Genomic DNA, 25,057 nt, shown 5'->3' with positions numbered 1-25,057 from the left:
CCAGGAATCGAACCCAGGACCCCTGTGACCAAAGGCCAGCACGCTCACTATTTAGCCATGGAGCCAGACGTAAAATCTACTGGAACCAACTATAAAGAAATTTGCAACAAACTGGAGGAGGCCTATTCCAGCAAGAGAAAATGTGGCAATTAGTTTAAGGTAATTTATTGAAAATAATAAATTAGAATATACTTTATGAACCAAATTTATTGTAAATTAAAAAAGATAAACTTACAATCTAATCTTCTTGTCAGCAATTTTGCAATCATGTCCTCGGTCATATAAAAATGGGTACTTTTCACTTCTTGGATGTCCTTCCATGTCTACTTCAAGAAAAAACACAATAAAATATGCGGGCAACAGACTTGAAACTCGCTGCAGACTCAGGAACTACATCCAGAACACACCACGACACACCACTTTCAGGCTCCATGGTTTCATTGTTTTCACACAATGTGGTAGCAGTGGACCACAAATAATGTGAGCTCTATTGGGGGACAATAGGAACTGCCCTGCAGCAAATAGGAACATAGGAAATGATCGCGTTTCAGACATTGATATAGCACTGGTTTTAATTTTTCTCTATAAATAAGAATATTTCTAGGGGTGATACCAAGCAGAGTAGGCTTCAGCGGAATGGTGGTCCCGGCTTTAGCTTGACTCTTCAGTTCTGCATTCGGGAGACGGTAGGCCGGTCTAACCATCAGGTGTCCTGAGAATGGTTTTCCGTGGTTTTCTCCTTACTAAGGCGAATGCCAGGACAGTTCCTTTCATAGGCAGCAGCGTCTTCTGCCTCACCCTTCCCCATGTCACAATCACCATAACAAATGTGCTGGCCTGAGAGAGGGAGTCACCCTCTAAACAGTCTGCCATAGCTCTAAAGGGTACAGTATGAAAACTATGACCACGGTGGTAGTAGTAGTAATAGTAGTAGTAGTAGTAGTAGTAGTAGTAGTAGTAGTAGTAGTAGTAGTAGTAGTAGTAGTCAGGTGAGTTGGCCATGTGGTTAGAGTTGCGCAGCTGTGGGCTTGCATCTGGGAGATAGTGGGTTCAATTCCCACTGTAGGCAGCCCTGAAGATGGTTTTCCATGGTTTCCCATTTTCACACCAGGCAAATGCTGGGGCTGTACCTTAATTAAGGCCATGGCCACTTCCTTCCCTATCCCATTGTCACCATAAGACCTATCTGTGTTGGTGCAAATGTAAAGCAAATAGCAAAAAAAGTAGTAGTAGGTGGTTTTTTTTTTTCTGTGGCAGGGGAAAATATTTCAAAGACACCACTCTGTGTGGGAGTTGGATTTCCACCAACTAAAAACCTCTGCCCTCTTCGCTCGGCCCATTCTGGAACTGCTTGAAAGCATGACATCAGAATGTAGTGATTTATATCATTATAATCTTCCTTTCTCTTCTTTCTTCTTCGTCCCCATAATGCATGTCGCCATTGCCTTTACTGTGTTCCTGGCAAGCAGGCTCTCCAACATGATCTGAACCAGATTCCCTGGCGTGAGTCGTCGGCCAAGTTGTTGGCAGGCTTTCCTTCATTCTTCTTCCTATTGAACGCAGTAGAAAGAAGTATGTTCAACTGTATCCCTTTCAGAACAGTACCAACAAACATCTCACTGCATCTTTCCCATCTTCATGGCGTATATGACAAATCTTCCATATCCTGTCAGGACCTGCAACAGAAAGTAATCTACCTGCCAACATCTACATTTAAGCCAGCCTCCTATGTTGGGTATTAGATTTTTTGTCCATTGGCCAACATTGGTTCTGCCAACCCATCGGCGATGCCAGTCTAGTAAGAGCTGGTTCCTCAAAGCTTTCTTTTCTTCAGCAGATAGAGCTGCACCCCTTTCATGCCAAACTTTTCTCTGCACCACGAGCAGGTCAATGGGAATACTGGCAGCTACAACTTGTAAAGCTGCTGTCGAAACAGTTCAATAAGCACAGATAACTCTGAGCAGCATTTTCCTCTGTACTCTTTCCATAGCTCTTGGTGAATCTTCTTCCTGAGTGCATTGTGCCAGATAGATGCAGTATAGAGTAAAATGGAATATACTGCAGAGCACATGGTCTCTTAACTGTTCTTGGTCCCCCGATATTAGGCATAATTCTAGCTAATGCCAATGTCCTCTTATCTGCCTTTTGAATTACTGCCCTCCCATGTGCACCAAATGTGCAATCCTGTCAATAAGAACCCCAAGGTATTGTACAAACTTTCCTTGGTCAATCTCTATATCATTTAATAAGAAGTGGACATTCTTCCAATTTCTGGAACCTTTCAAAATTACAGCCTCAGTCTTATGTGGTGCCAGTCTCAGTTTATTGTATACCATCCAAAGGTTAACTCGTCTCAATGATTCGTTTACTCGGAAGGTCAGTTCCTCTACATTCTCTGCTATTATCACTATTGCATCTGCATAACCGATATTGTCCCTTTTGTCATCTGCTGATGTAGGACACCATCATATAGAATGTTCCACAAGGTGGGTCCTAGGACAGATCCCTATGGAATGCCAGCACTCATTTCAAGGTCTTCTAAATCATCAAGTCGTATTCTTTGTCCTTTGAAGTACTTAGCAATTATTTGTTGTAGATACAGAGAAACGTTCTTCCTAGGAAGTTTTCTCAAAATAATGCTCCAAGAAGCAATGTTGAAAGCATTTTTGACATCTAGCGTTATCAAAACAGCCCATTTCTCACTGCTTTCTGCCTGTATTTGAATCACCCTCTCAATAGCTTGGGTTGTGGTTCTGCCCTTTCTAAATCCAAACTGGTTCAAAGAAAGTCCTCCCTGTTGTTCAAATTCTTTCTCCAGTCTCGTTTTAATCAATCCTTCGTAAAGCTTGCTCAAGGTGTTTAATAAGCAAAGTGGCCTGTACACTGATTGATCTAATGATAGTTTCCCTGCCTTCAATAACAGCACTAGCTTGGCTACTTTCCACTCATCGGAGAATTCACGCTTTCTCAGTAAATCATTGAAGACTGATAAGATCCAGCTAAGTGCCACCTCAACTGCATACTTGATGGCTTCTGGTGGGATGCCATCTACATCAGGTGCCTTACCAGTCTTCATATTGCGTGCTACCTCTTGTAGCTCAACCACAGTAAACGGTTCTGCAACACTAAAATCTTATTCCATTTCAAGTCTGTCATTAGTACAAGGAATCAACTCCATCGCTATGGCTTTCCTTCTATCAGTTGGGAGTTGAACTGGTACCCTTTAATTAAATGGCCAATGATGAACATACTTCAGGCAAATCTCATGAGAAAATCTGACAGTCATGACATTATGTATGCAACAGCCTTGGGAAAGAAAGTGGACTTACTGCTTGTTAGTGAGCCAAACAGAAAGTGAGTAGCTGAAGGTGGTTGGTTCACAGACAAAAGATGTGATGTAGCTGCATTGTTTTAAAATGATAAGTTGGAGGTCCTAAGCATAAAGGCAGAAGAAGGATATTTGTGTATTCAACTTCAGCAATGTCAGATTTATTGTTGTTATATCTCTCCTAACATTCCTTTTGATATATTCAAAGCTGAGGTAGATGTAAGAGTTCAGGACTGTATGGCGTCAGGTATTGAATCTATTATTTTGGAAGACATAAACATCAAGTCGCCTCTGTGGGGGGCACCAACTGCAGATCGTAGGGGAGAATATTGTGCGGAATATAGCGACCCTAGACTTGATGGTTCATAATACTGGAATTTTTGCTTGTAGGACCAGCCAATTGAGGGGACCAACGTGTCCCTTACTGTTAGAACAATGAAATAGATACTTTACAATAAAAAGTATTTATAAAATCCTCCTTGCCCTTTGTATTGATAAGGAGGATTTTATAAATACTTTTTATTGTGAAGTGATAACCGTCAATATGGAATGAGATTTATAATTTGTAATGAAATAGATATGTAAAGGAAAGATTGCAATTACAAGAGATGACTCCTTACAAGATCTAGGAAAAAATCAGCCAAGTCAACTTAATACAATTAGAAGATGACTATTAGGCATCAAAGAGGGAACTAATGAACCTAATAAAGGATTCTAAAAGAAATCTCCGGCAAAAGCTATGTGAAGATCTGGACAGTGATATCTGGGGGGGGGGATATAAGATAGTAGTAGTAGTAGTAGTAGTAGTAGTAGTAGTAGTAGTAGTAGTAGTAGTAGTAGTAATGATTTAGTTAGTGGGTCCCTGGTAATCATGAAGGAATGATCTCTTATCTTCCTTAGGTATCGTTACAGATCATTTGTGCATGATTTTCACCTTCCTAAAAGTGCAAACGAGCTAGTAAAGTTTAACCCCCTTCTTTGAGCAGAGCATGACCAACAGGCGGGCTAGTCAAATACCTGTACTCTATGCGATTAAATCATACATAATTTGCTTTGCGTTGAACTGACACAGATAGGTCTTATGGTAACAATGGGTCAGGAAATGGCTAGGAGTGGGAAGAAATTGCACATGGTACAGCCCTAGCATTTGTCTAGTGTGAAAATGAGAAAACATGGGAAACCATCTTCAGGGCTGCCGAGAGTGGGGTTTGAACCCACTACCTCCCGACTGCAAGCTGACAGCCACGTGACCCAAACTGCACAGCCACTCGCTTGGTAAAATTATATAGATTTTAAAGTAGGCTATTACAGTGTTACTAATAAAAGGTATTTTAGAATGACAACCACTTTCAATAGACTACCCCTCTTAGAGACTATCCTTTTCGTGGAACCATTGCTGGTCACTTAAAATAGGTTTCACTAATGTTATGGAGTGACTTGGTATACAGTGATACCTTTCATCTTAATATTTATAGGACGTTACTATACCACTTTAATTTCTATATATCATACAGTAAAGTATGATGGAAACTCATTGAGCTTAACTACAAGCCATAGATACTACAATTTAAAACTTTTAGAATAGTCCAACTATTTACCTTGTCACGGACTACAGCGGCACTGGCGTCTGACCGATGAATATTCATAGGGGCTATCATTTCCCATTGGTTCAAATCTGGTGAGTACTGTTCAGCAGTGTTCAGACGCGTGTGTCCATTGTAGCCTCCCATTGCATAGATATGGCCATCTGAAACGAACTTCATATTTTCATTGTTTGCACACAGTCTTTCAGGGGTAGGAACATCACTGGGCATTAATGGAATTTAATATAAAATTATAAATTTTTCATCCATTTTGTTATTTCAAACTTACATAAAGGTGAAATAAAATATTCCTGGGAATTTTGATATAGGTAGCCCTATGTGCTGTATAACACTGATTTATATTTATAATCTATATGTCCTCTCCTCTTCTTCCTGATATATTTCTGCTTATACAGGTCATTCACAGAGCCTCCTCCAATATTCTCTTTTTTCCCACATTCTATCGTTCATCACTGTCTGCCACTGTAGTCCTCTCCGATTTATGTCATCCTCCACCTGATCCCTCCATCTTGTTCATGGTCTTCCAATTGGTCTTCTTCCAGATTCTGTCCATTCCAGAGCTCTTCTTGGTAATCTTTCTTGTTCCATTCTTTTGACATGGCCGAACCATTTCACCCTATTTCTCTTCGTAGTTTCTTTTAGAGGGTTGATCTGTAGTGTGTTTTGTATGGTTTCATTTTTTATCTTGTCCTTCCTCGTTTTACCCAAAATCCCTCGCAGAAAGTGCATCTCTGTTGCTTATAATCTACTCAGATTTTTTTCTTTTGTCCAAGTCCAACATTCTGCTCCATAGGTTGTAGATCTTCTTTTCCTATTTCATGTGGCAAATAATAGAATTTATATACCATGATTTTTGCTTTGGTAGGTACTTTCCAATTTCTAGTTATGTCTGATACACAGTAATAAAATTTCTTCCTTGATGTTTCCTTTCCCAGTCAGCTTACTTACTTCCTAGGTATTTAAAAGCATCCACTTCTTTAAGAATTTTTCCATTACACCTAACATCCTTCAATGTTTTGTTTTCTTTACTGATTTTCATTACTTCACTTTTCATTAAAATTTTCATGCCTGCTTCTTCAATTGCCCTCTGCCAAATATTTAGTTGTTCTTCAAATTTTTGTTCATTTTCTTCCCATATCATTTCATCATCTGCATATGCTATGACTTTCATATCATTTGCTGTGGACCCTTGGCAAACTTTCCTCATAATGTTGTCCATCACTATATTAAAGAACACTGGTAAACGTACACTTCCGTGTTGAACTCCTCTGTCTGTTCTAAACCATCCTGATTTTTACCATCTATTATAACACATTTCACATAAATTCTGAATTGTATTTCTCTTGACAATTCCGTTCTATTCAGGCCTTGCTATATCTCTTCTTTTCTAACTATGTCATAAGCCTTTTGTATACCTACGAATGCAACTGCGATGTCTTTCCCAAATTTCCATTTCTTTTCTACTACTGGTCTAGCTCTAAATATGGCATGAATAGTTGAACTCCCAGATCTAAACCCTTGTTGTTCTTCTCTTAATTGTGAATCTATCTTGTTCTTGAGTTTTTGTAAGATTATTTTTTCATAAATCTTTGTGCAATGACACAGTAATGCTATCCCTCTGTAGTTCTCACAAAGTGCCTTATTACCTTTTTAAAAATAGGTACAATAATTGCCCTTGTCCAATCATCAGGAATCTCTCTGTCAGTCCATACTCTCTTGATTTCTCTATACAGCCACTGCATTCCAATAGGTCCTGCAGCTTTAATCGTTTCCACTGCAATGTCATCTATTCCAGGAGCTTTGCCATTTTTCATTTCTAATAGAGCTTTCTCTATAGCCAGCATTGATCTTCTCTTCCTATTTCATCTGATCGTTTATTCATCCTTTCCACTGTAATGGTGATATTTATTTTATCATCTATTTTCTTGGGTTCATTTGTTTCATTTTGTCCTTCATTTGGAAGTATTATGTCCATACTTTCAAAACTTCTTTTCTTCCCACACAAGTTTTCCATCTTTGTTGATGACTTTAAATGTATTTTCTTTTTGCTTCCTTCTGTTACCTAATATGCAGTATAATATTTTCTTGTCATTCTTATAATTCTCTTCTACATTTGTAAATTTTTCCCAGGACATCTTTTTGGCCAATGCTATCATGTTCCTTGCTACTCTGCTTAGTCATTTCCATTTGTCTCTATTATGTTCCGTTCTGTATTTGAACCATTCCTCCACACATTATTCTTCTTCTTGACTGCATTTGCAATTCTCTTGTTCCACCATGGAGTTTCTTTGTGTCTGACTTTTGTTGTTGTCCTTCCACAGGTTTCTTCTGCTGCTTTGACTAAAGCCTGTTTGAACCTTTTCCATTCTTCCTCAACATTCTTCCTCTCATCTTTAGGAAGTTGAATTTTAATCTTACCGAGCTCGATAGCTGCAGTCGCTTAAGTGCGTCCAGTATCCAGTATTCGGGAGATCGTGGGTTCGAGCCCCACTGTCGGCAGCCCTGAAGATGGTTTTCCGTGGTTTCCCATTTTCACACCAGGCAAATGCTGGGGCTGTACCTTAATTAAGGCCACGGCCGCTTCCTTACCACTCCTAGCCCCTTCCTGCCTCATCGTCGCCATAAGACCTATCTGTGTCGGCGCGACGTAAAACAAATAACAAAAAAAAAAATTTTAATCTTTTCCCTATATATCTCTTGGATTTCTCTATCTTTTAGTTTCCAGCATTTGATTTTTGCCTGTCTTTTCCCCCCATATTTACACCTTCTGGTTAACTTGTGACTCTCTCTTTTCTTATACCATCCATTATCATTGATCCATTTATTTCTCAGACACATTTCTCCCTTCATCATTTCTGTGATCTTCTCCATGGTTTCCTATAACTGTTTCATATCCTCCTCTATCATTCCAAACTCTAGCTTTGAAGTCTCCTACAAGTACAGTCTTGTTAGATGTTACAGCATCTTCCAATTTAGTGATAAACTCTTCATTTTCATCTGTTTCATAACCTATTTGAGGAGCATAAACCTGGATTATATCCAGGATATTTCCTTCCATCATTAATTGAACTTTAATTATTTTATCACAAACATAATCCACATTGAGTACTTTGTTGACCAGTTCTTTAACTACTATTATTGCAACACTGTTTCTTCATTTGTCTCTTCCTGACCACCACATTTTATATCCCCTCTCCAGCACCTTACTACCACTCCCTTTTCTTCTTATTTCACTAGTACCATTACCGGTATGTTTCTCTCTGTCATTATCCATGTGATTTCCTGAATTCTTGCATCCTTTTCTAAGGATACTACATTAATAGACCCAATTGTTATATTTTTCTATTTGTCTATCATCAGAGCCATTTTAGCCATCATACCTGACAGATCTGCACAAAGGCTTTGTCGCTTTTGGTATTGGTTTTACATTTGATCCAAGGCTTGTTTGATTGTTAAAAGTGATGTTAATACAGTAGGTGGCCGGTGCCTGACATGCATTTCCTAATGTCAGTAAGGTTTATGGTCTAACCTGCCAATACTCGCAAGCTTAGTTGCAGTGGTTACCCAGTGGGCGATGGGGTTGCCACATCCCTATGCCGATTATAATTAATATGTACTGTATATAAATGGAAGTCAGTTTGGAGCAATCTACTTATATACCTTTGTATATATTAAGGTAAAAGTCTAAAAAGCAAAGTCTTCTCCGTACAGGCCATGATGGCCCTGGGAGGGGTGGAAGGTAAAGGCTTCCACTGTCCGTAATCTCGGCACTTGATGGGGTAGAGTGGTTAGCTCTACGCCCGGCCGCCTTTGCCCCAGGAATTAACCTGGTACTCATTTTTGGTGTAGGCTGAGTGAACTTCAAGGCCATATGCACCTCCGGAATTGGAAATCTCATTTCTTAAATTTTACGACTTCTGACGGTTTTCGAACCCACGTCCTTCTGGGCGAACCGATCATGCCTTTACCACCTCGGCCAGGCAGCCCCTACATATAAAGGTATGAAAATGAAAGAAGACATGAATTAATGAAACATTTCCAGGTATCCTACAAACACAAAACTTGGTACCAGAGAAGCTGATACCCTCAGGATCCCTAGAAAATCAAAAATTTCCCAGCGAGGGCCAGGCTGGGTGGGGTTTCAAAACTGGGCTTAGCATAAGAATGCAAGTGTCAGCATATCACCCAGCCAGATATATTTTTCAAAAGCGATGACCTACAATTTTCATGGCTTATAAGTTTTCTGAGAGTCCAAATTACTTTTAAACATTAACCCTGATAAAATACTCCACTCCCCTTAGGGGCTGTTATTAAAATTTATATGTACATGGTTCTCTAAGAACATTAAGATACATAAACATCCTTATACACATCAACTTGTATTTATCTTCCACAATATCACTAAAATGTCCCTTAACACTTTCTTGGGGTATGATGTTAAAAATTACTTCGGACTTTCAGAAAACTTATAACCCCATGAAAAATAAAGTGCATAGCTTTGAAGGAAAATATCCAGCTGGGTGAGAAAGTGCTTATACTTGCACACTTCTGCTGAGCCTCAAATTTGACACAGCCTGGCCACCTCGGGAAATATTGGGAATTTTTGACTTTTCTAGGCAACTCGAGGGCATCAGCTTCTCTGGTAAGTTTAAAGTTTGTTGCATGCCTGGAAGTGCTTCATTAATTCATGACTATTTTCACTTTTAAACTTTTACATGTAGATTGCTTCACATCAAGTTCCATTTATCAATATCCTTAAACTGTGACTGGCTATAGATGGGGCCTGCCATTTTAATAAAAAATCCCCAACTCAACTGTCATTGACATTAAAATGGAAACTCCTCGAGTTGATTGTGACTGTAATTAGGCAAGTGGGCCTGCCTTGATAATGAAAACACTAACTTGATTGAGACTGGCAGTAAACAAGGAGGCCTGACATTATAACGAAAACTTCCCAACTCGACTGTGACTGGTAGTAAGAAAAGGGGCCTGTCATTGTAATGAAAAATCCCTACCTCAATTTAACTGGCAGTTGGCAAGGGGCCTGCCATTGTAGTGATAACTTCCCTACTCAATTGTGATAGGCAGTAGGCAATGGTGCCTGCCATTACAATCAAAACACCCCAAATAGTTTGTGACTTGTAGTAGGCAAGGAGGCCTGTCTTTATAATGTAAATATCACAAGTTGGTTTTGACTGGCAGTAGGGAAGGCAATAATAATAATAATAATAATAATAATAATAATAATAATAATAATAATAATAATAATAATAATAATAATAATAATAATAATAATAATAATAATAATATACTGGACATGTTATTATTATATTCCAACATTCCAATACAATTTAAAGATCAATGATATTCTAAGAAAAATGTTTATTTTATAAAAGCATCATAGGATCTATACAATGGAGAAGGCCTTCGGATAACAGTAAGATTCAAAAATACTCTAACACTATATGTGAACATAATATGGTAGTTATTTATGTTATGTGGGCTGAAAGTGAGGTTTTTGCAATGAATTTGTGAAACATTTTTATTCATGTAATGTACACCATATTATTTCATACTATGTTGCATTTATTTTTATTGAAAAAGTATTAAAATGACTACATTATGCTCAGTTCAGAGTCTATCACTCAAACAGTCGAAGCCATAGATGAAAAAGTGATACCATTCAAGAACCAGCTGATAGATGTAGGCTAATGACCACATAACAGCACATCATCATCAAATACCAGGGTATTTGGTTCATTGTCCATTTTCTTGATAGACTTTATGATCTTGACCATTACTGTTTTGAAAAGGAGTGGTGATAGGGCACTTCTGTGCTGGACACCTCTATTTGTCTCAAACTATTCTGATAGGATTAGTCCACTGCCTATCTTAACAAGGCTGTAAAAATTCTGGTATAGCACCTATACTTTGTCAATCAGGCACTTTGACACCTTGAAGTCTTCAAGACATTCCCAGATCTTGTTCTGAAGTGGTGGCGCTGGTGATTATTGTTTTAAAAGGAAGTACAACTGGGCAACCATCCTCAAATATGCTATGGAAATTACACAAATGATCCTAAACTTTCAAATAAGATTTTATCAAAAGCACGTTTTTGTTTCGAGGGACACTACAGGGTGTGCACAAATGATTTGAGTGGTTTTGTCAATTATTTCCAGCCATATTATTAGAGGTACGGTGATGGTGCTTGATGTTGTAAGGCAAGTATCCCTCAAAGTTTCGTTTTGTTTTGTTTGAATAGTGGTATGAATACACTGACTGACAGAGCAAATGCAACACCAAGGAGGAGTGGTTCGAAAGGGATGAAAGTTGGGGAAAAAACAGAGTCGGCACGGAAGAATAATTGATGTTTATTTCAAACCGATATGCAGGTTACACAATGCGCACGGCATCGACTCAGTAGGATGTAGGACCACAGCGAGCGGCGATGCACGCAAAAACACGTCGAGGTACAGAGTCAATAAGAGTGCGGATGGTGTCCTGAGGGATGGTTCTCCATTCTCTGTCAACCATTTGCCACAGTTGGTCGTCCGTACGAGGCTAGGGCAGAGTTTGCAAACGGCGTCCAATGAGATCCCACACGTGTTCGATTGGTGAGAGATCCGGAGAGTACGCTGGCCACGGAAGCATCTGTACACCTTGTAGAGCCTGTTGGGAGATGCGAGCAGTGTGTGGGCGGGCATTATCCTGATGAAACAGAGCATTGGGCAGCCCCTGAAGGTACGGGAGTGCCACCGGCCGCAGCACATGCTGCACGTAGCGGTGGGCATTTAACGTGCCTTGAATATGCACTAGAGGTGACGTGGAATCATACGCAATAGTGCCCCAAACCATGATGCCGCGTTGTCTAGCGGTAGGGCGCTCCACAGTTACTGCCGGATTTGACCTTTCTCCACGCCGACGCCACACTCGTCTGCGGTGACTATCACTGACAGAACAGAAGCGTGACTCATCGGAGAACACGACGTTCCGCCATTCCCTCATCCAAGTCGCTCTAGCCCGGCACCATGCCAGGCGTGCACGTCTATGCTGTGGAGTCAATGGTAGTCTTCTGAGCGGACGCCGGGAGTGCAGGCCTCCTTCAACCAATCGACGGGAAATTGTTCTGGTCGATATTGGAACAGCCAGGGTGTCTTGCACATGCTGAAGAATGGCGGTTGACGTGGCGTGCAGGGCTGCCACCGCTTGGCGGCGGATGCACCGATCCTCGCGTGCTGACGTTACTCGGGCTGCGCCTGGACCCCTCGCACGTGCCACATCTCCCTGCGCCAACCATCTTCGCCACAGGCGCTGCACCGTGGACACATCCCTATGGGTATCGGCTGCGTTTTGACGAAGCGACCAACCTGCCCTTCTCAGCCCGATCACCATACCCCTCGTAAAGTCGTCTGTCTGCTGGAAATGCCTCCGTTGACAGCGGCCTGGCATTCTTAGCTATACACGTGTCCTGTGGCACACGACAACACGTTCTACAATGACTGTCGGCTGAGAAATCACGGTACGAAGTGGGCCATTCGCCAACGCCGTGTCCCATTTATCGTTCGCTACGTGCGCAGCACAGCAGCGCATTTCACATCATGAGCATACCTCAGTGGCGTCAGTCTACCCTGCAATTGGCATAAAGTTCTGACCACTCCTTCTTGGTGTTGCATTTGCTCTGTCAGTCAGTGTACATTGTGCTTCCCCCAACGCCCGTCAGACAGACACGATGCGTCCTCTACTCCAACAGTTGCAAAGATGGCAAGTAACAGTGAAAAAGCATATGCTGTTCTGGAATTTCATTCCAGCCAATCTGTGACAACCATGCGACAAAACTTTAGAACAAAGTATCAGAATGATCCACCCAGTGCCAACTCCATTCTCCGATGGTATGAACAGTTCAAAACTATGGGATGCCTGTGCAAGGGAAAATCATTAAGCCGGCCTAGGGTGCCTGAAGAAATGGTTGAGCATGTGCGACGCAGTTTTGAATTTAGCCTGCGAAAGTCAACTCTTCGAGCGAGCAGGGAAATGAACATGCCTCGTTCGACCATTTGGAAAGTCGTAAGGAAAAGTTTGCAGATGCGGCTTTACCATTTGCATCTGCTCCAAGCATTGTCGCCGGCTGACAAAGTGAACCGTTTTAAGTTTTGTGCAAGTTTTCAGGAGCGTATGGAAGATGAATTTTGTGACAACCTTGTCTTCAATGATGAAGCAGCATTTTTTCTGAGTGGTAAAATTAACAGCACAATGTACGAATTTGGGGGACTGTATATCCCCATTTGTGACTCTCCCAAGCTTAATGCTTTCTGTGCCATCTTGAAATTTAAAGTTTACGGTCCGTTCTTCTTCACTGAAAAATCCATTACAGGGCATATCTACCTGGATATGCTGGAGAATTGGCTCATGCCACAGTTGGAGACCAATAGCATGAACTTCATCTACCAACAGGATGGTACTCCACTTCATTTCCATGTTGATGTTTGTGACTTTCTGAACAGCAGACTTCCAGAAAGATGGATTGGTTACATCGGGAATGAAGATCCCTCATGTCATGGTCTCCACGTTCTCCTGACCTCACCCCTTGTGACTTCTTCGTATGGGGTTATGTGAAAGATGCAGTTTTTATGCCACCATTACCGGCTGATCTAACAGAACTGCGAGCCTGCTCATCAACACCTTTGGTCAAATTGGCAGCGACATGCTACGTTGGGTGGCGGACGAACTTGACTATAGAGCTGATGTGTGTAGAGTCACGCATAGAGCACATATTGAGCACTTGTAGGCTCATAAAAAACTTTGTGAGTTTTTCTGTCTGTCTATATAATTTTGTAATGTTACAACAAATAATAAACAAACAGGCATTTTTTGAAACTGCTCCAATCATTTGTGCGCACCCTGTATTGTAGGCTTTTTAAATGTCCAAACATTTTATCTAAAACAAGCCTCATACTGATACTGAAAATGAAGATCCACAGCCTGTTTCCAGTCATTTGACTGGGTCAGGAATGGAATGAATGAAGCCCCCATCTAGTGGCGAGGGTAGGAATTGTGCCGGCTGCCAAAGCCTGTTGCACTCCTCTGGGGTAGTGATTAATGACTGACAGATGAAATGATATTGGAGAGTGTTGCTGGAATGAAAGATGACAGGGAAAACTGGAGTACCTGGAGAAAATCCTGTCCTGCCTGTGCTTTGTCCAGCACAAATCTCACAGGTAATGACCAGGATTTGAACCACGGAACCCAGCATTGAGTGGGCGGTGCGCTGCCGCCTGAGCCATGGAGGCTTCCCTTCATAGTGATATTGAACATTAGAAACAAAAATAATTATACTGAATTGATTTCAGTTCTTTAGAGGTAAATAAATGACACCGACAAAGCACTTAGACCATTTGGCAACAGTTGTCCTCAGCAAACAATTAAAAACCAATAATAGTTATGGAATTAGTATAATTGTTTGTAATAATATTGTGCTTAAGAAAATGTTGAGCTTATCAATTGTGAGGAAATTATTTTCTCTGGCAATTATCTGGTAAGATGGTTGTGTTGACATCAGGGGAGAGAAAGATACATTATCTATATTTATCTATATTATCTATATTTATAATTCCATTGATTATAATTCTTACAGCTCTCTGAATAGGTATGCTAGCTTGTTTACTTAGATTCCTTGCTACCCTGCTTCCTTGCTACTGGTATTCTAAGTGTCGGAAGTTCAGCATTAGTGGCACATGAATAAATAAATAATTTCTTAGAACATGAATGAAATTCTGTGTTGCATGTACAAAAGGTGTTAAGTCACAAAAATGTGATTTCAAGAAAATCGCATTTGAAAGATTAGGATCATATGTATAATTCCCATAGCAGACGTAACCATTTTATTTACATTTGAAGAACATTTCGTACTATCCTACTTTACAGTAAGTGACTCGACTATTTTATGTTATCCTCTCCTGCAGGTTAAGTGACTTAACAAATTTTCCTCACCTAACACAGAATTACCCAAGAAGTCGGGGTCAGGGCTAGGAAGATTGCAAGATGAGTGTCTTTAAAAGACCTAAAGTATACAGAACAATTTAAATTTTCCCCTGTCTATTTCTTCCAGCAAAAACAATTCAAGCATGTACTATGGACTATCTTACCATGGACACAGACACTGACGTAACAACGTGGCTCATTCATGCAGGCACGTTCACTCCAGAAGTGCGTCAGCGGGTCAAAACTCCGCATGGAATTGAAGTTCTCATCGCCGTCAAAACCACCAATGATGTATATAAGGTTGTTAAGTACACATATCCCATGGTATGCACGAGGTGTGGAATCATTGTCAGCTGACAGGAACCAGCGGTCTGCCCTGTCACAGAAATACTATTAGGATACATTTATTAAACAGAACACACTGTTCAGGGATTTAGAAATAGACAAGTAGAAACCAGTAATGATGCTGACATTGCTCCATAACAAGTACTTGTAGATGGGTACAAACTCAGTAGAGCTGTAGTGATTATAGTGTTTGTTGTCGTAAAGGGACACACAAGATAGGTATCGGTTGCCTCATTGAGGTGGTAAAGGCATGCTTGATTTTCTCGGGAGGATGTGAGTTTGATTTCCAGTCAGAAGGAATACCCACTTTTGGAGTGGCACTTGACCCTAGGGTTCATTTAACCTATACAAGAAATAAGTAACTGGTCAAATATAGGAACTAAGGCAGTCAGCTCTAGAGCTGTGATACTGGAAATCTTTACCTTTTGCTGTTTTTGAGGCCTTCATAGCCTTTACAGAAATAGTCATCCTCTCCTTTTTATGTATAAACATTTTCTAAAATTTAATCACGTGAGAAAGGAGGTGATATCAATCTTCAAAGAATGAAGGTCTCGTCTAAAGAAAGTGAAGAGTCAAGATGAAAGAGAATGAAGGAATGAAAATGAAAGACTTCTTAGGCCCCAATAACGTAATATCATTGGAGTTGGAAGAGAAAGAGAGATGACAACTGACCACTTAGATGCAGATTAAAACATGGAAGGGGCTAATAATGATTTCATATTGCTATTGTTAGCTGAGTGCAGCCCATTTAAGGCAAATCCTCTGACAAGGCACTGTATTGTTTTAAGAGGAAGAATAATTTGGTAACCATCCTATACTAACATTTATAAGAGGTAAAAAGGAAGAGGTCCGGCAAAAGAAAGAGAAGGCCCATGAAGGGCATCCATAAGCATCAAAAACCTAATAATGTCTGAGTCAGAAGAAAACAAGACTTGGCCAAAGGAGGTGAGGAGCCTGGCACAAGAAGGGAAGAAATATTAGGTTCATTTAGGAGAATCTTGATTGCCAACTGGACAAGATATGGGAAGCTTGTTTTGATGATGAACTTCAATCAATCAGTCAATCAATCATTAATGATCTGCATTTAGGTCTGTCACCCATATGGCATATTTCCTATCAATTGTTTACCGAGCTTTTCCTTAAAAATTTTCAAAGAAGTTGATATTTATCGAACATTACCCTTGATACTTTATTCCAGTTCCTTACTCCTCATCCTATAATTGAATATTTGCCCCAATTTGTCCCCTTCAATTCCAACTTTATCTTCATACTATGATATTTCCTCATTTTAAAAGCTCCAATCAAGCTTATTCATCTACATACGTTAAGCCATGCCAACTCTCCACTGACAGCTCGAAACAAACTACATAGTTGAGCACCTCTTCTCCTTACTCCCAATTCTTCTCAGCCCAAAGTTTGCAGCCTCCTCTATCAGGACATTATCTTTATATCCAACTACCTTTACATGTTGCTGACTGAATACTTCCGCCTTGTGGAAATCCTCACATATACACTCCCCTTGTTCATTAATGATCCCTGGAATGTCCTTCCTGGAACCTGTTTCTGCCTTAAAGTATCTATACATATCCTTCCATTGCTCCCTAAAATTCATATGGATGTCAATTATGTTTGCCATCATGTTATCCTTAGCTTATTTTTTTCATGAATTCAATTTCCTATTGAGCCCCTTCACTCTCCTCTTACTCCCAAAACCATTCCTAATTCTATTTGTTTCTAATCTGCACTTCCCTCTTAATCTCTTTACTTCCCTTTTATAATATAATGGGTCCTTACTATTCCTTTCCACTTTTAAAGGTACATATCAGTTTTCACACTCCTCAACAATTGCTTTAAAACCATCCTAGAGGCTGTTTACATTTTCTTTTTTTACCATTTTCCATTGGTCATAATTGCTTTTTAAAAATTTCACCATTCTCCTGTTATCAACCATATGGTATTGCCCAATAGCCCTACTTTTACGACATTCCATTCTAACATATTTCTTTTTACCTCTGATAAAGACAGCTTCATGATCACTTATACCATATATTACTTCAGTTTCCTAATAGAGCTCATCTGGTTTTATCAGCACCACATCTAGAATTACCTTTAGCTATATCAATTCAGACCTCTCAAATTGCAGACCATCCTACAAGTACAATATCAAACAGTATTGGTGGCATTGTCAGCAGTATACAGTTACATAAACGTCAATTCCACAGTTTTCTGGTGACTTCAAGGATTGGATTAAGGATATCTTTGAAAGTTAGTTATAAATAATCCATCTCTTGCTGAGGTTCAAAGATTAAGAGGTGATGCAAGATAATTGGTCCAGAATATTCCTGTCTCAAATGACAATGGTTGCTGGATATTTGCGGTCACTGGAAATTTGGAGTCACTGGGGTAAACTTGTGTCCACTAACAAAATTTCCCAGCAGTCACAGGAGATTTGTGGTCACTGCTGCAGGGGTTGGACCTCATTAGCTTAATCTCAGGGTATCCCCACTAACCTCCCTGGGTTCTTGCACGGTCATTCTAGATTAATAATGGATAAAGTGTGATGGGAATCAGGATTTAAAACATATAATTTATCGCCGAACAAATTATTATACGTACTGGAGGTTGTTCTTCAATTAAGCAGTAGACCTACAGAAAATCAAATGACACCATCATTCTCCTTGTTTCATTTTATGTTAGGTTTTGAATGTGTAATTACTTGAATATTTTTATTGCAGGTGGAAAGCAAAAAGTGCCTGTTTTTAAGCGTGCTTCAACCGTGTGTAAGACATTGTTAATCAAAAAACCGTCACCTGATCTAATCCAACTTTCAACATAATATATGTTTATAAATTTCAGAATTGTGTATTTCCAAAAACATGCTATTACTTGTTCTTCTCCTTCAGACACACCCAGGTGATGATTCCATATTGACTTTCGCTATACTTTCTGTACATATAACCATTGTAATGTGCACAACTATATGCTGTAGAATGGTATCTGTGGCTGAAGGGATCAGTCTCTAGATGAATGTGCGCAAGAGGAGGATGTTGATCTAGAACCACCGAGCAGAAGCCCAGGCAGGTTAGTGGGGGATACCCTGAGATTAAGCTAATGAGGCCCACCTCCTGCTGCATTGACTGCAAATCTATGACTGCTGGCGAATTTCTGTGAGTGGGCACAAGTATATCTCAGTGACCGCAAATGTCGATGATTTTGTGGTGACCGCAAATGTCCATGACCACAAATGTCTCAACACCATGACAATTTTGTTGTTGCATGGGATTTAATAACTTGCAGATCATGACAATCCTAGACTAAGAGCTGTAGACTTATTCATGAACTACTGTCAGCTCCAAGTGTTAGTGAAGACTCATCATTCAAGCTCGCGTGCTTATTATACCTCATAACAAGTAATAAGAATGCATTAGAATCCCTCGAGTTGAATGTTTCTTTGGTTGAATTAATGCTTACTCAATTAATGAATGCTAAATAAATTGTTGATAGTAGGACTAAGAAGAAATTTGAGATATTTTCTGCTTCAAGAAAGAGTTGTGACAGGAAGGATCTGCCTGGCTCCATGGCTAAATGGTTAGCATGCTGGCCTTTGGTCACAGGGGTCCCAGGTTTGATTCCCGGCAGGGTCGGAAATTTTAACCATCATTGGTTAATTTCTCCAGCACGGGGGGGGGGCTGGGTGTATGTGTCATCTTTGTCATCATTTCATCCTCATCATGACGCCCAGGTCGCCTACAGGCATCAAATCAAAAGACCTGCACCTGGTGAGCCGAACATGTCCTCGGACATTCCCGGCACTAAAAGCGATATGCCATTTCACTGGAAGGATCTAATTGAATTCTTAGAAACCAGGTATCAGGTCCTGGAAGTATTCAATATAAACTCACAGTTAAATAATAAGTCCAAGGTGAAGCCAATTAATAAGTTAAACCCTAACCGAACCCACAAACTTTCCCAGGCTTATTGTTAACATGGACAAACAATGTAATAAGTACTGTAATCATGTGAATGTTTTATTTTACTGTGACAAATTTAAGGCCTTACCTGTATCACAGTGTTTAAAATTTGTTAAGTCTAAAAGTCTGTGCTTCAATTGTCTCCTTGTAGATGATCGTAAGTCCCCCCAGTGTAGAAGTAGCTCTTGTTTTATGTGTAATAGGAAACACAATACAATGCTATATACTGTTAACAGTAAAGTTAAGGATGATTCACAACCACATTGCGGTTCTGCAATGAAATTGCTATGTCATCAGAAATGAGAGCTGGAAGTTACTGCTCATTTAAGAACCAAGGAAAATGTGTATTGTTGGCAACAACAGTTGTTCATGTTATTGATTCAAGAACAGAAATGCATAAGGCACAATATCTTCTTGATTCATGGACACAATTCAATTACAATATATTACTGAACGATTAGTTCAGAGGTTGAATTTAAGAAGATAAAGAAGGAATGAGTAGAATTAGCTAGCATTCAAAGTACTGTATGTCATCAATTAAGTTGAGGATTTTTGAGTTTGATGCTGATATTCATTGTTTGGTATTAAGTAAAATAACTAATTGTTTGACTGCAAGGGGAATAGAAACATCAGAATGGAATCTTCCTGAGGACATTCAGCTGGCTGATCCTGATTTTAATATCCCAGGAAATGTTGACATCTTGTTAGGGACAGAAGTCGTTCTACGAAATCATGAAAATTGATCAGAGGTCCAGGCCAGGTGACTGGCCATTTCTACAGGAAACATATTTGGGAGATATCCTGGCTGGTAGATATTGGTTATTCCCTTCACATGTGCATGAATCATCTCAAAAATTCTTTCTATGCAATAAGCTAAACTTGATCCGTGCCGTTTCGCGTGTAATAATCATAATCAATTGGATCGCCAACCTTCGGAGGGAGACAGCATCGTAAGAAGATCTTCAGTTAACAAGATTCTGAGAGCTGGAGGATATCCCCAATAATTTTAAGGAATTTGAGTATGATATTTGTGAGAGGCATTTCCAGGAAACTATATCACATGATGCAGATGGATGATTTGTTGTCAGTCTTCCCTTTAAGCAGGATCTGAGTAACCTTGGAGAGCCCTTCCAGGTTGCACTCAAATCGCTTTTATCTTCTTGAGAAGTGCTTTGCAAGTCAATCAGTTCTTGCTGAAGCACATACAGAATTTATGACAGGAAATATGGTTTAAACTGGAGATTTATGAACTATTTATCACCGTGCTGTATTGAAGGAGTTAAGCACAACAACTAAGAGTGTCTTTGATTGCTCAAGAAAAACTATTGGTTATTCACTGAATAATTTGTTACTAACAGGACCTACACTTCAAAAAGGTTTGTACTCCATAGTCCTAAGATTTATAACTCATTCAGTTGTCTTCATGACTGATATAGAGAAGATGTACAGGAATATATTAATATACCCGGATAATAGATACTTCCAACACATCCAGTGGCAGACAAATCCCATGGAGCCTATTCGCATATACCAGCTGAGAACAGTAAAAAACCCTCCTGTATCACAAATATTGAAGGAAGATTTTCACATGAACGATGTACTGACAGAAGCAAAATCCTTACAAGCCACTACGATTACAGTAAGATTTGGATCAGGTTCTTTTGAATGCTGGATTTCCCTTAAGAAAATTCTCTTCAAATCAACCTGCTCTCATAGAAACTGTGCCAACAAGCTGCAGGGAAACTCAATCACCAATTTTACTATGACGTAATATATCACTCGTTTAATACAACGTCATACCTCAAAACCTGCCTGTTTTGAGTTATGTGTACCGATTAAAAATTCATGCAAGAACCAATAAAATGGTATACATCACCAAGAATAGGCTCTTTTTGAGTTATGATGTTCTTGTATTAATCAGCAATATTATAGTAGGAGGAGCTAGCACATAGCCTACTCCTGTCAAATAACACCAAGGGGTCTGCTCAAGGCTTTTTGTTTCCATCCGTTGGATGAATCACCATCAACAGCGTCATATGCCTTCACTCTATATGAGCACTGTGGAGAGGTTAAGAATTTAATCCAGGCTTTTGGCAAGCAATCTGGTGATTAGAAGTTGTATAACACCACCTCTTCTAACCAGCTGGCCAACATTCAGATGATGAAATTTTTTTCGACAAACAGGACTCGAACTGGCTGATCACGGTGTCGGACTATATAAACTTAATGCTTTAATGATCATGGCCTCTAGATGGACAATAATAATAATAATAATAATAATAATAATAATAATAATAATAATAATAATAATAATAATAATAATAATACATCTCACAAACTAATTTTACAGTTTTCAGAGACATCGAGGTGCTGGAATTTTGTTTTGTATGTATTATGGTTGATATATCTACTTTTTTTTTTTGTTAGGGGCTTTACGTCGCACCGACACAGATAGGTCTTATGGCGATGATGGGATAGGAAATTCCTAGGAGTTGGAAGGAAGCGACCGTGGCCTTAATTAAGGTACAGCCCCAGCATTTGCCTGGTGTGAAAATGGGAAACCACGGAAAACCATTTTCAGGGCTGGCGATAGTGGGATTCGAACCTACTATCTCCCGAATGCAAGCTCACAGCCGCGCGCCTTTACACGCACGGCCAGCTCGCCCGGTGATATATCTACTGACACTGGGCATATGTATTTGAGCAACTTCAAATACCACTGAACTGAACCAGGATCAAACTCACCAGCTTGGGCTCAGAAAACTAGCGCTCTACCATCTGAGTCACTTAGCACAGCAACAATAGTTTTGGCAAGTCTTTTAAGGTAGACTCTTTGATGACAATAAGCAGCATTTATTGGGTTGTAGTAAGTGCGTTTAAGTGTGGTGAAGGGCAATTTAATGTGTTGCTGTGGAGAGCTAGAACTGTTCCGAACTGGGCTTGCAAACTCAGCTGTTAAGTAACACAGTGCAAAAGCAGAGATTCTCACTGTACACGGATGTGCACCCCATGTTAATCCTGTCAGCTTTCGAACAATATTCTTCCTGCCTGCCATTTTCTGTTTGGCGTTGAGCAGTGTTTCTTGTAGGTGAGAGCATGATCCAGAGCGGGCAGATGAAAGGAACAAACTGTCAATATAGAAGCAGTAAAAAAAGTAATTTAAAATGTTTTTCATGTAAGGAAATTCACACCTGTTTGTTGAAATCCCCAAAGCTAATGAAGTACTTCACAGAAGTACAAACTATAAGATTTTATCTTTAACAACTGCTAGCTTTACTGTATTTGCCTATTGTTCTTATTGTTTCCAGTTAATAAAGAGGAATTTAACATGTTGTCAGGATTTTTTTGGAATGTCCTGCTTTTAAAAGTCTTGTCGCTCTAGAAAAACGTCCATTTAAGTGGGAGGGATATACTCTTATGAGGAGGGAAATCTCCTATCTCTTCTGTTACAGTACTTTGCACCCTGCTTAGCATTAACTAGTAATTTCTTATGTTTAAATCTCCCTACCCTAGATAGCAGTGGAGGATTAGGGAGTGCGTAAGGCTACTATAAATGCTACTGTATACAATATTAAATGAGATATTAACCTGGCACACTTACCCAATGGAAAAGTCACTCTCCGACTGTCATTTGGGATACGTTGCCAAGAATCTTCCTTGATCCTTGTCTCCAACACGTGGACCTAAACCAAGGAGAAAATCCTTTAGATATGAATGAACTAGATTCCAAAATTGAATTAGTTAAATACATTATTGGATTTGTAAGATAATTATCAGAATCTTAGTAAGTTTAAATTAATGTGTTAGGGGATAAATTTGTACGACAGTCGGAATAGTAATTTTTCAGTAGGTAAGTAAGCAAAAACAACACAATGAGAAAGGGTTACCTACCATAAGAAAGAATAATATCTCTGGATCAATGCTGGAATTAATATTCTTAGAGATTATATGACTATAGACCTAAGTTTCGAAATGATTCTGTGCTGGTTTGATGAGTGTGCTCTGATCATGTTCTTTTGTTATGAATTATTCATCTTAAGCCCACCTACCTTCATAGCCAGTAAGTCAAAATACACATTGGGGATGAAAATCTGTACCGTTCAGAAAATTAAGTTTTGAAATGCGGTGCTAATAATGGCCATGTTGATTTACAGAGAAAGTTATGATAATATCTTACTTCAAGTCCCTTAGCACATAAATCTAGATAATTCTGGTCAAAGATATTAACATAAACAAGTGGTGGTGATGGTGTTTTAAGGGGAAATTTACAACTAGAAGAAAACTTAAGAATAATCACAGGAGAAGGAGGTAGAAAAAGTTTGATCCTTCAAAGAAAGAAAAGGGAATGTGTGATAATGGAACCCCTTGGCCTCTCTAGCATTATACCATAGAGGTCAAAAGAGAACAAAAGTTGATCATGGTAGATGAGACAGTCTAGTAATATGAAAGGTAGGAGACTGGCAAAAACAATGAGAGACTCAGCTAGTGACACTGTGACTGCTAATCCATGCTCACAACCAGACAAACTGTGGTGAATTACTACACATTTATGACATAGATTATATGATTTTGAATATAATAATAATAATAATAATAATAATAATAATAATAATAATAATAATAATAATAATAATAATAATAATAATAATAATAATAATAATAATAATAATAATAATAATAATAATAATCCCTGTAGTACTTCTTATGAATCATCAACAACAGTCATCAAGTCTTGATTCTGCATGGACACTTTCAAAAGACTACACATATAATTCTCATCCTTCCCCCAAAGACACAATTTAGTTTATAAATCCTGTAAGCAAAGCAAAGCAAAGCAAAGCAAAGCAAAGCAAAGCAAAGCAAAATGAAGTCATATCCATACAGGCTATGAAGACCCTTATAGGGGTGGAAGGTAATGGCACCCACTATCCACAACCGCAGTACTTTGGTGGGGTAGAATGGTTAGCTGTACGCCTGCCCACTTTTGTCCCCAAGAATTAACCTGGTACTCACTTTTAGTGCAGGCTGAGTGAACCTCAGGGCCATGGCCATCTCCTGAAGTGGAAATCTTGTTTCTTAAATTTTTTTACTTAACCAAGCACATTTTTAGCACCTCAGCCAGGTAACCTCTACATATATCCAGTATCCTGAGCTATTCTTTGTAAGACTGGAAGGTGTAGTGGATGGCTAGGTACTGACTTTGATCAAAAGTCCCGGCAATTGTAATGTTACCCATTGTCTACAACTAGCTAGACCTTTTCCTTTTGTTTAATTGAAGCTTCATGTTTATGAGGCTTAACATCTGGGTAAACAGTCTCATGTCATCCTTTTTTCATTCCAGTCTGTCTGGACCACTTTGAACTCAGTCATCCTTGAAAATTTCGGGACATGGAAGGTGTTACACACATAAAGAATAGTTCATTTAATTATCAGGGCATGAGATACCAACAGTCATACAAAAGCAAAAGCTGGAAGTAGGTATGAGGTTAGGAGATGGAGAGTAGTTGTGCATTGTTGAAGAGAGGTGAAGAGGAGGCGGAGGAGGTCAGATGTGGGTGAGGGTGGGGTGATGTATCCTATGTTGGGAGGGGAGAGATAGGCTGGTGGGTATGGTGGGATAGGACAGGGGGGTGGTCGGGTGCGGCGGTGTGCGGTGTCTGGGGTATGGCAGGTCATGGGATGGTTCCACTCTATGATGTTGGCCGAATATTTGGGCTCCTGAACAGATGAGTTGCTGGACATGTATTTTGGATGGAAGCTGGAGTCAATCCATGTAGGTGGGACCTTGGTTGTTACGTACCCGTATGGCCTGTTGGGCTGAGATGCCAGCA

General features: G+C 39.6%; 1 protein-coding gene across 1 annotated transcript in view; it reads right to left on the bottom strand.

Annotated features, from left to right (window-relative positions):
* LOC136874450 (kelch-like protein 10) overlaps positions 1–25,057 on the bottom strand; it is an 85,326-nt gene that overhangs the window by 42,346 nt on the left and 17,923 nt on the right. The window contains exons 4-5 of the mRNA XM_068227808.1: positions 15,075–15,286; positions 4,927–5,075 (exon numbers count right to left, since the gene is read on the bottom strand). Coding sequence (XP_068083909.1) covers positions 4,927–5,075; positions 15,075–15,286 — 361 coding nt within the window. The remainder of the gene's footprint in view (positions 1–4,926; positions 5,076–15,074; positions 15,287–25,057) is intronic.

The sequence above is a fragment of the Anabrus simplex genome, chromosome 5 (genome assembly GCF_040414725.1).
Source record: "Anabrus simplex isolate iqAnaSimp1 chromosome 5, ASM4041472v1, whole genome shotgun sequence".
NCBI lineage: Eukaryota > Metazoa > Arthropoda > Insecta > Orthoptera > Tettigoniidae > Anabrus > Anabrus simplex.
This window is presented reverse-complemented; position numbering and strand designations above follow the sequence as displayed.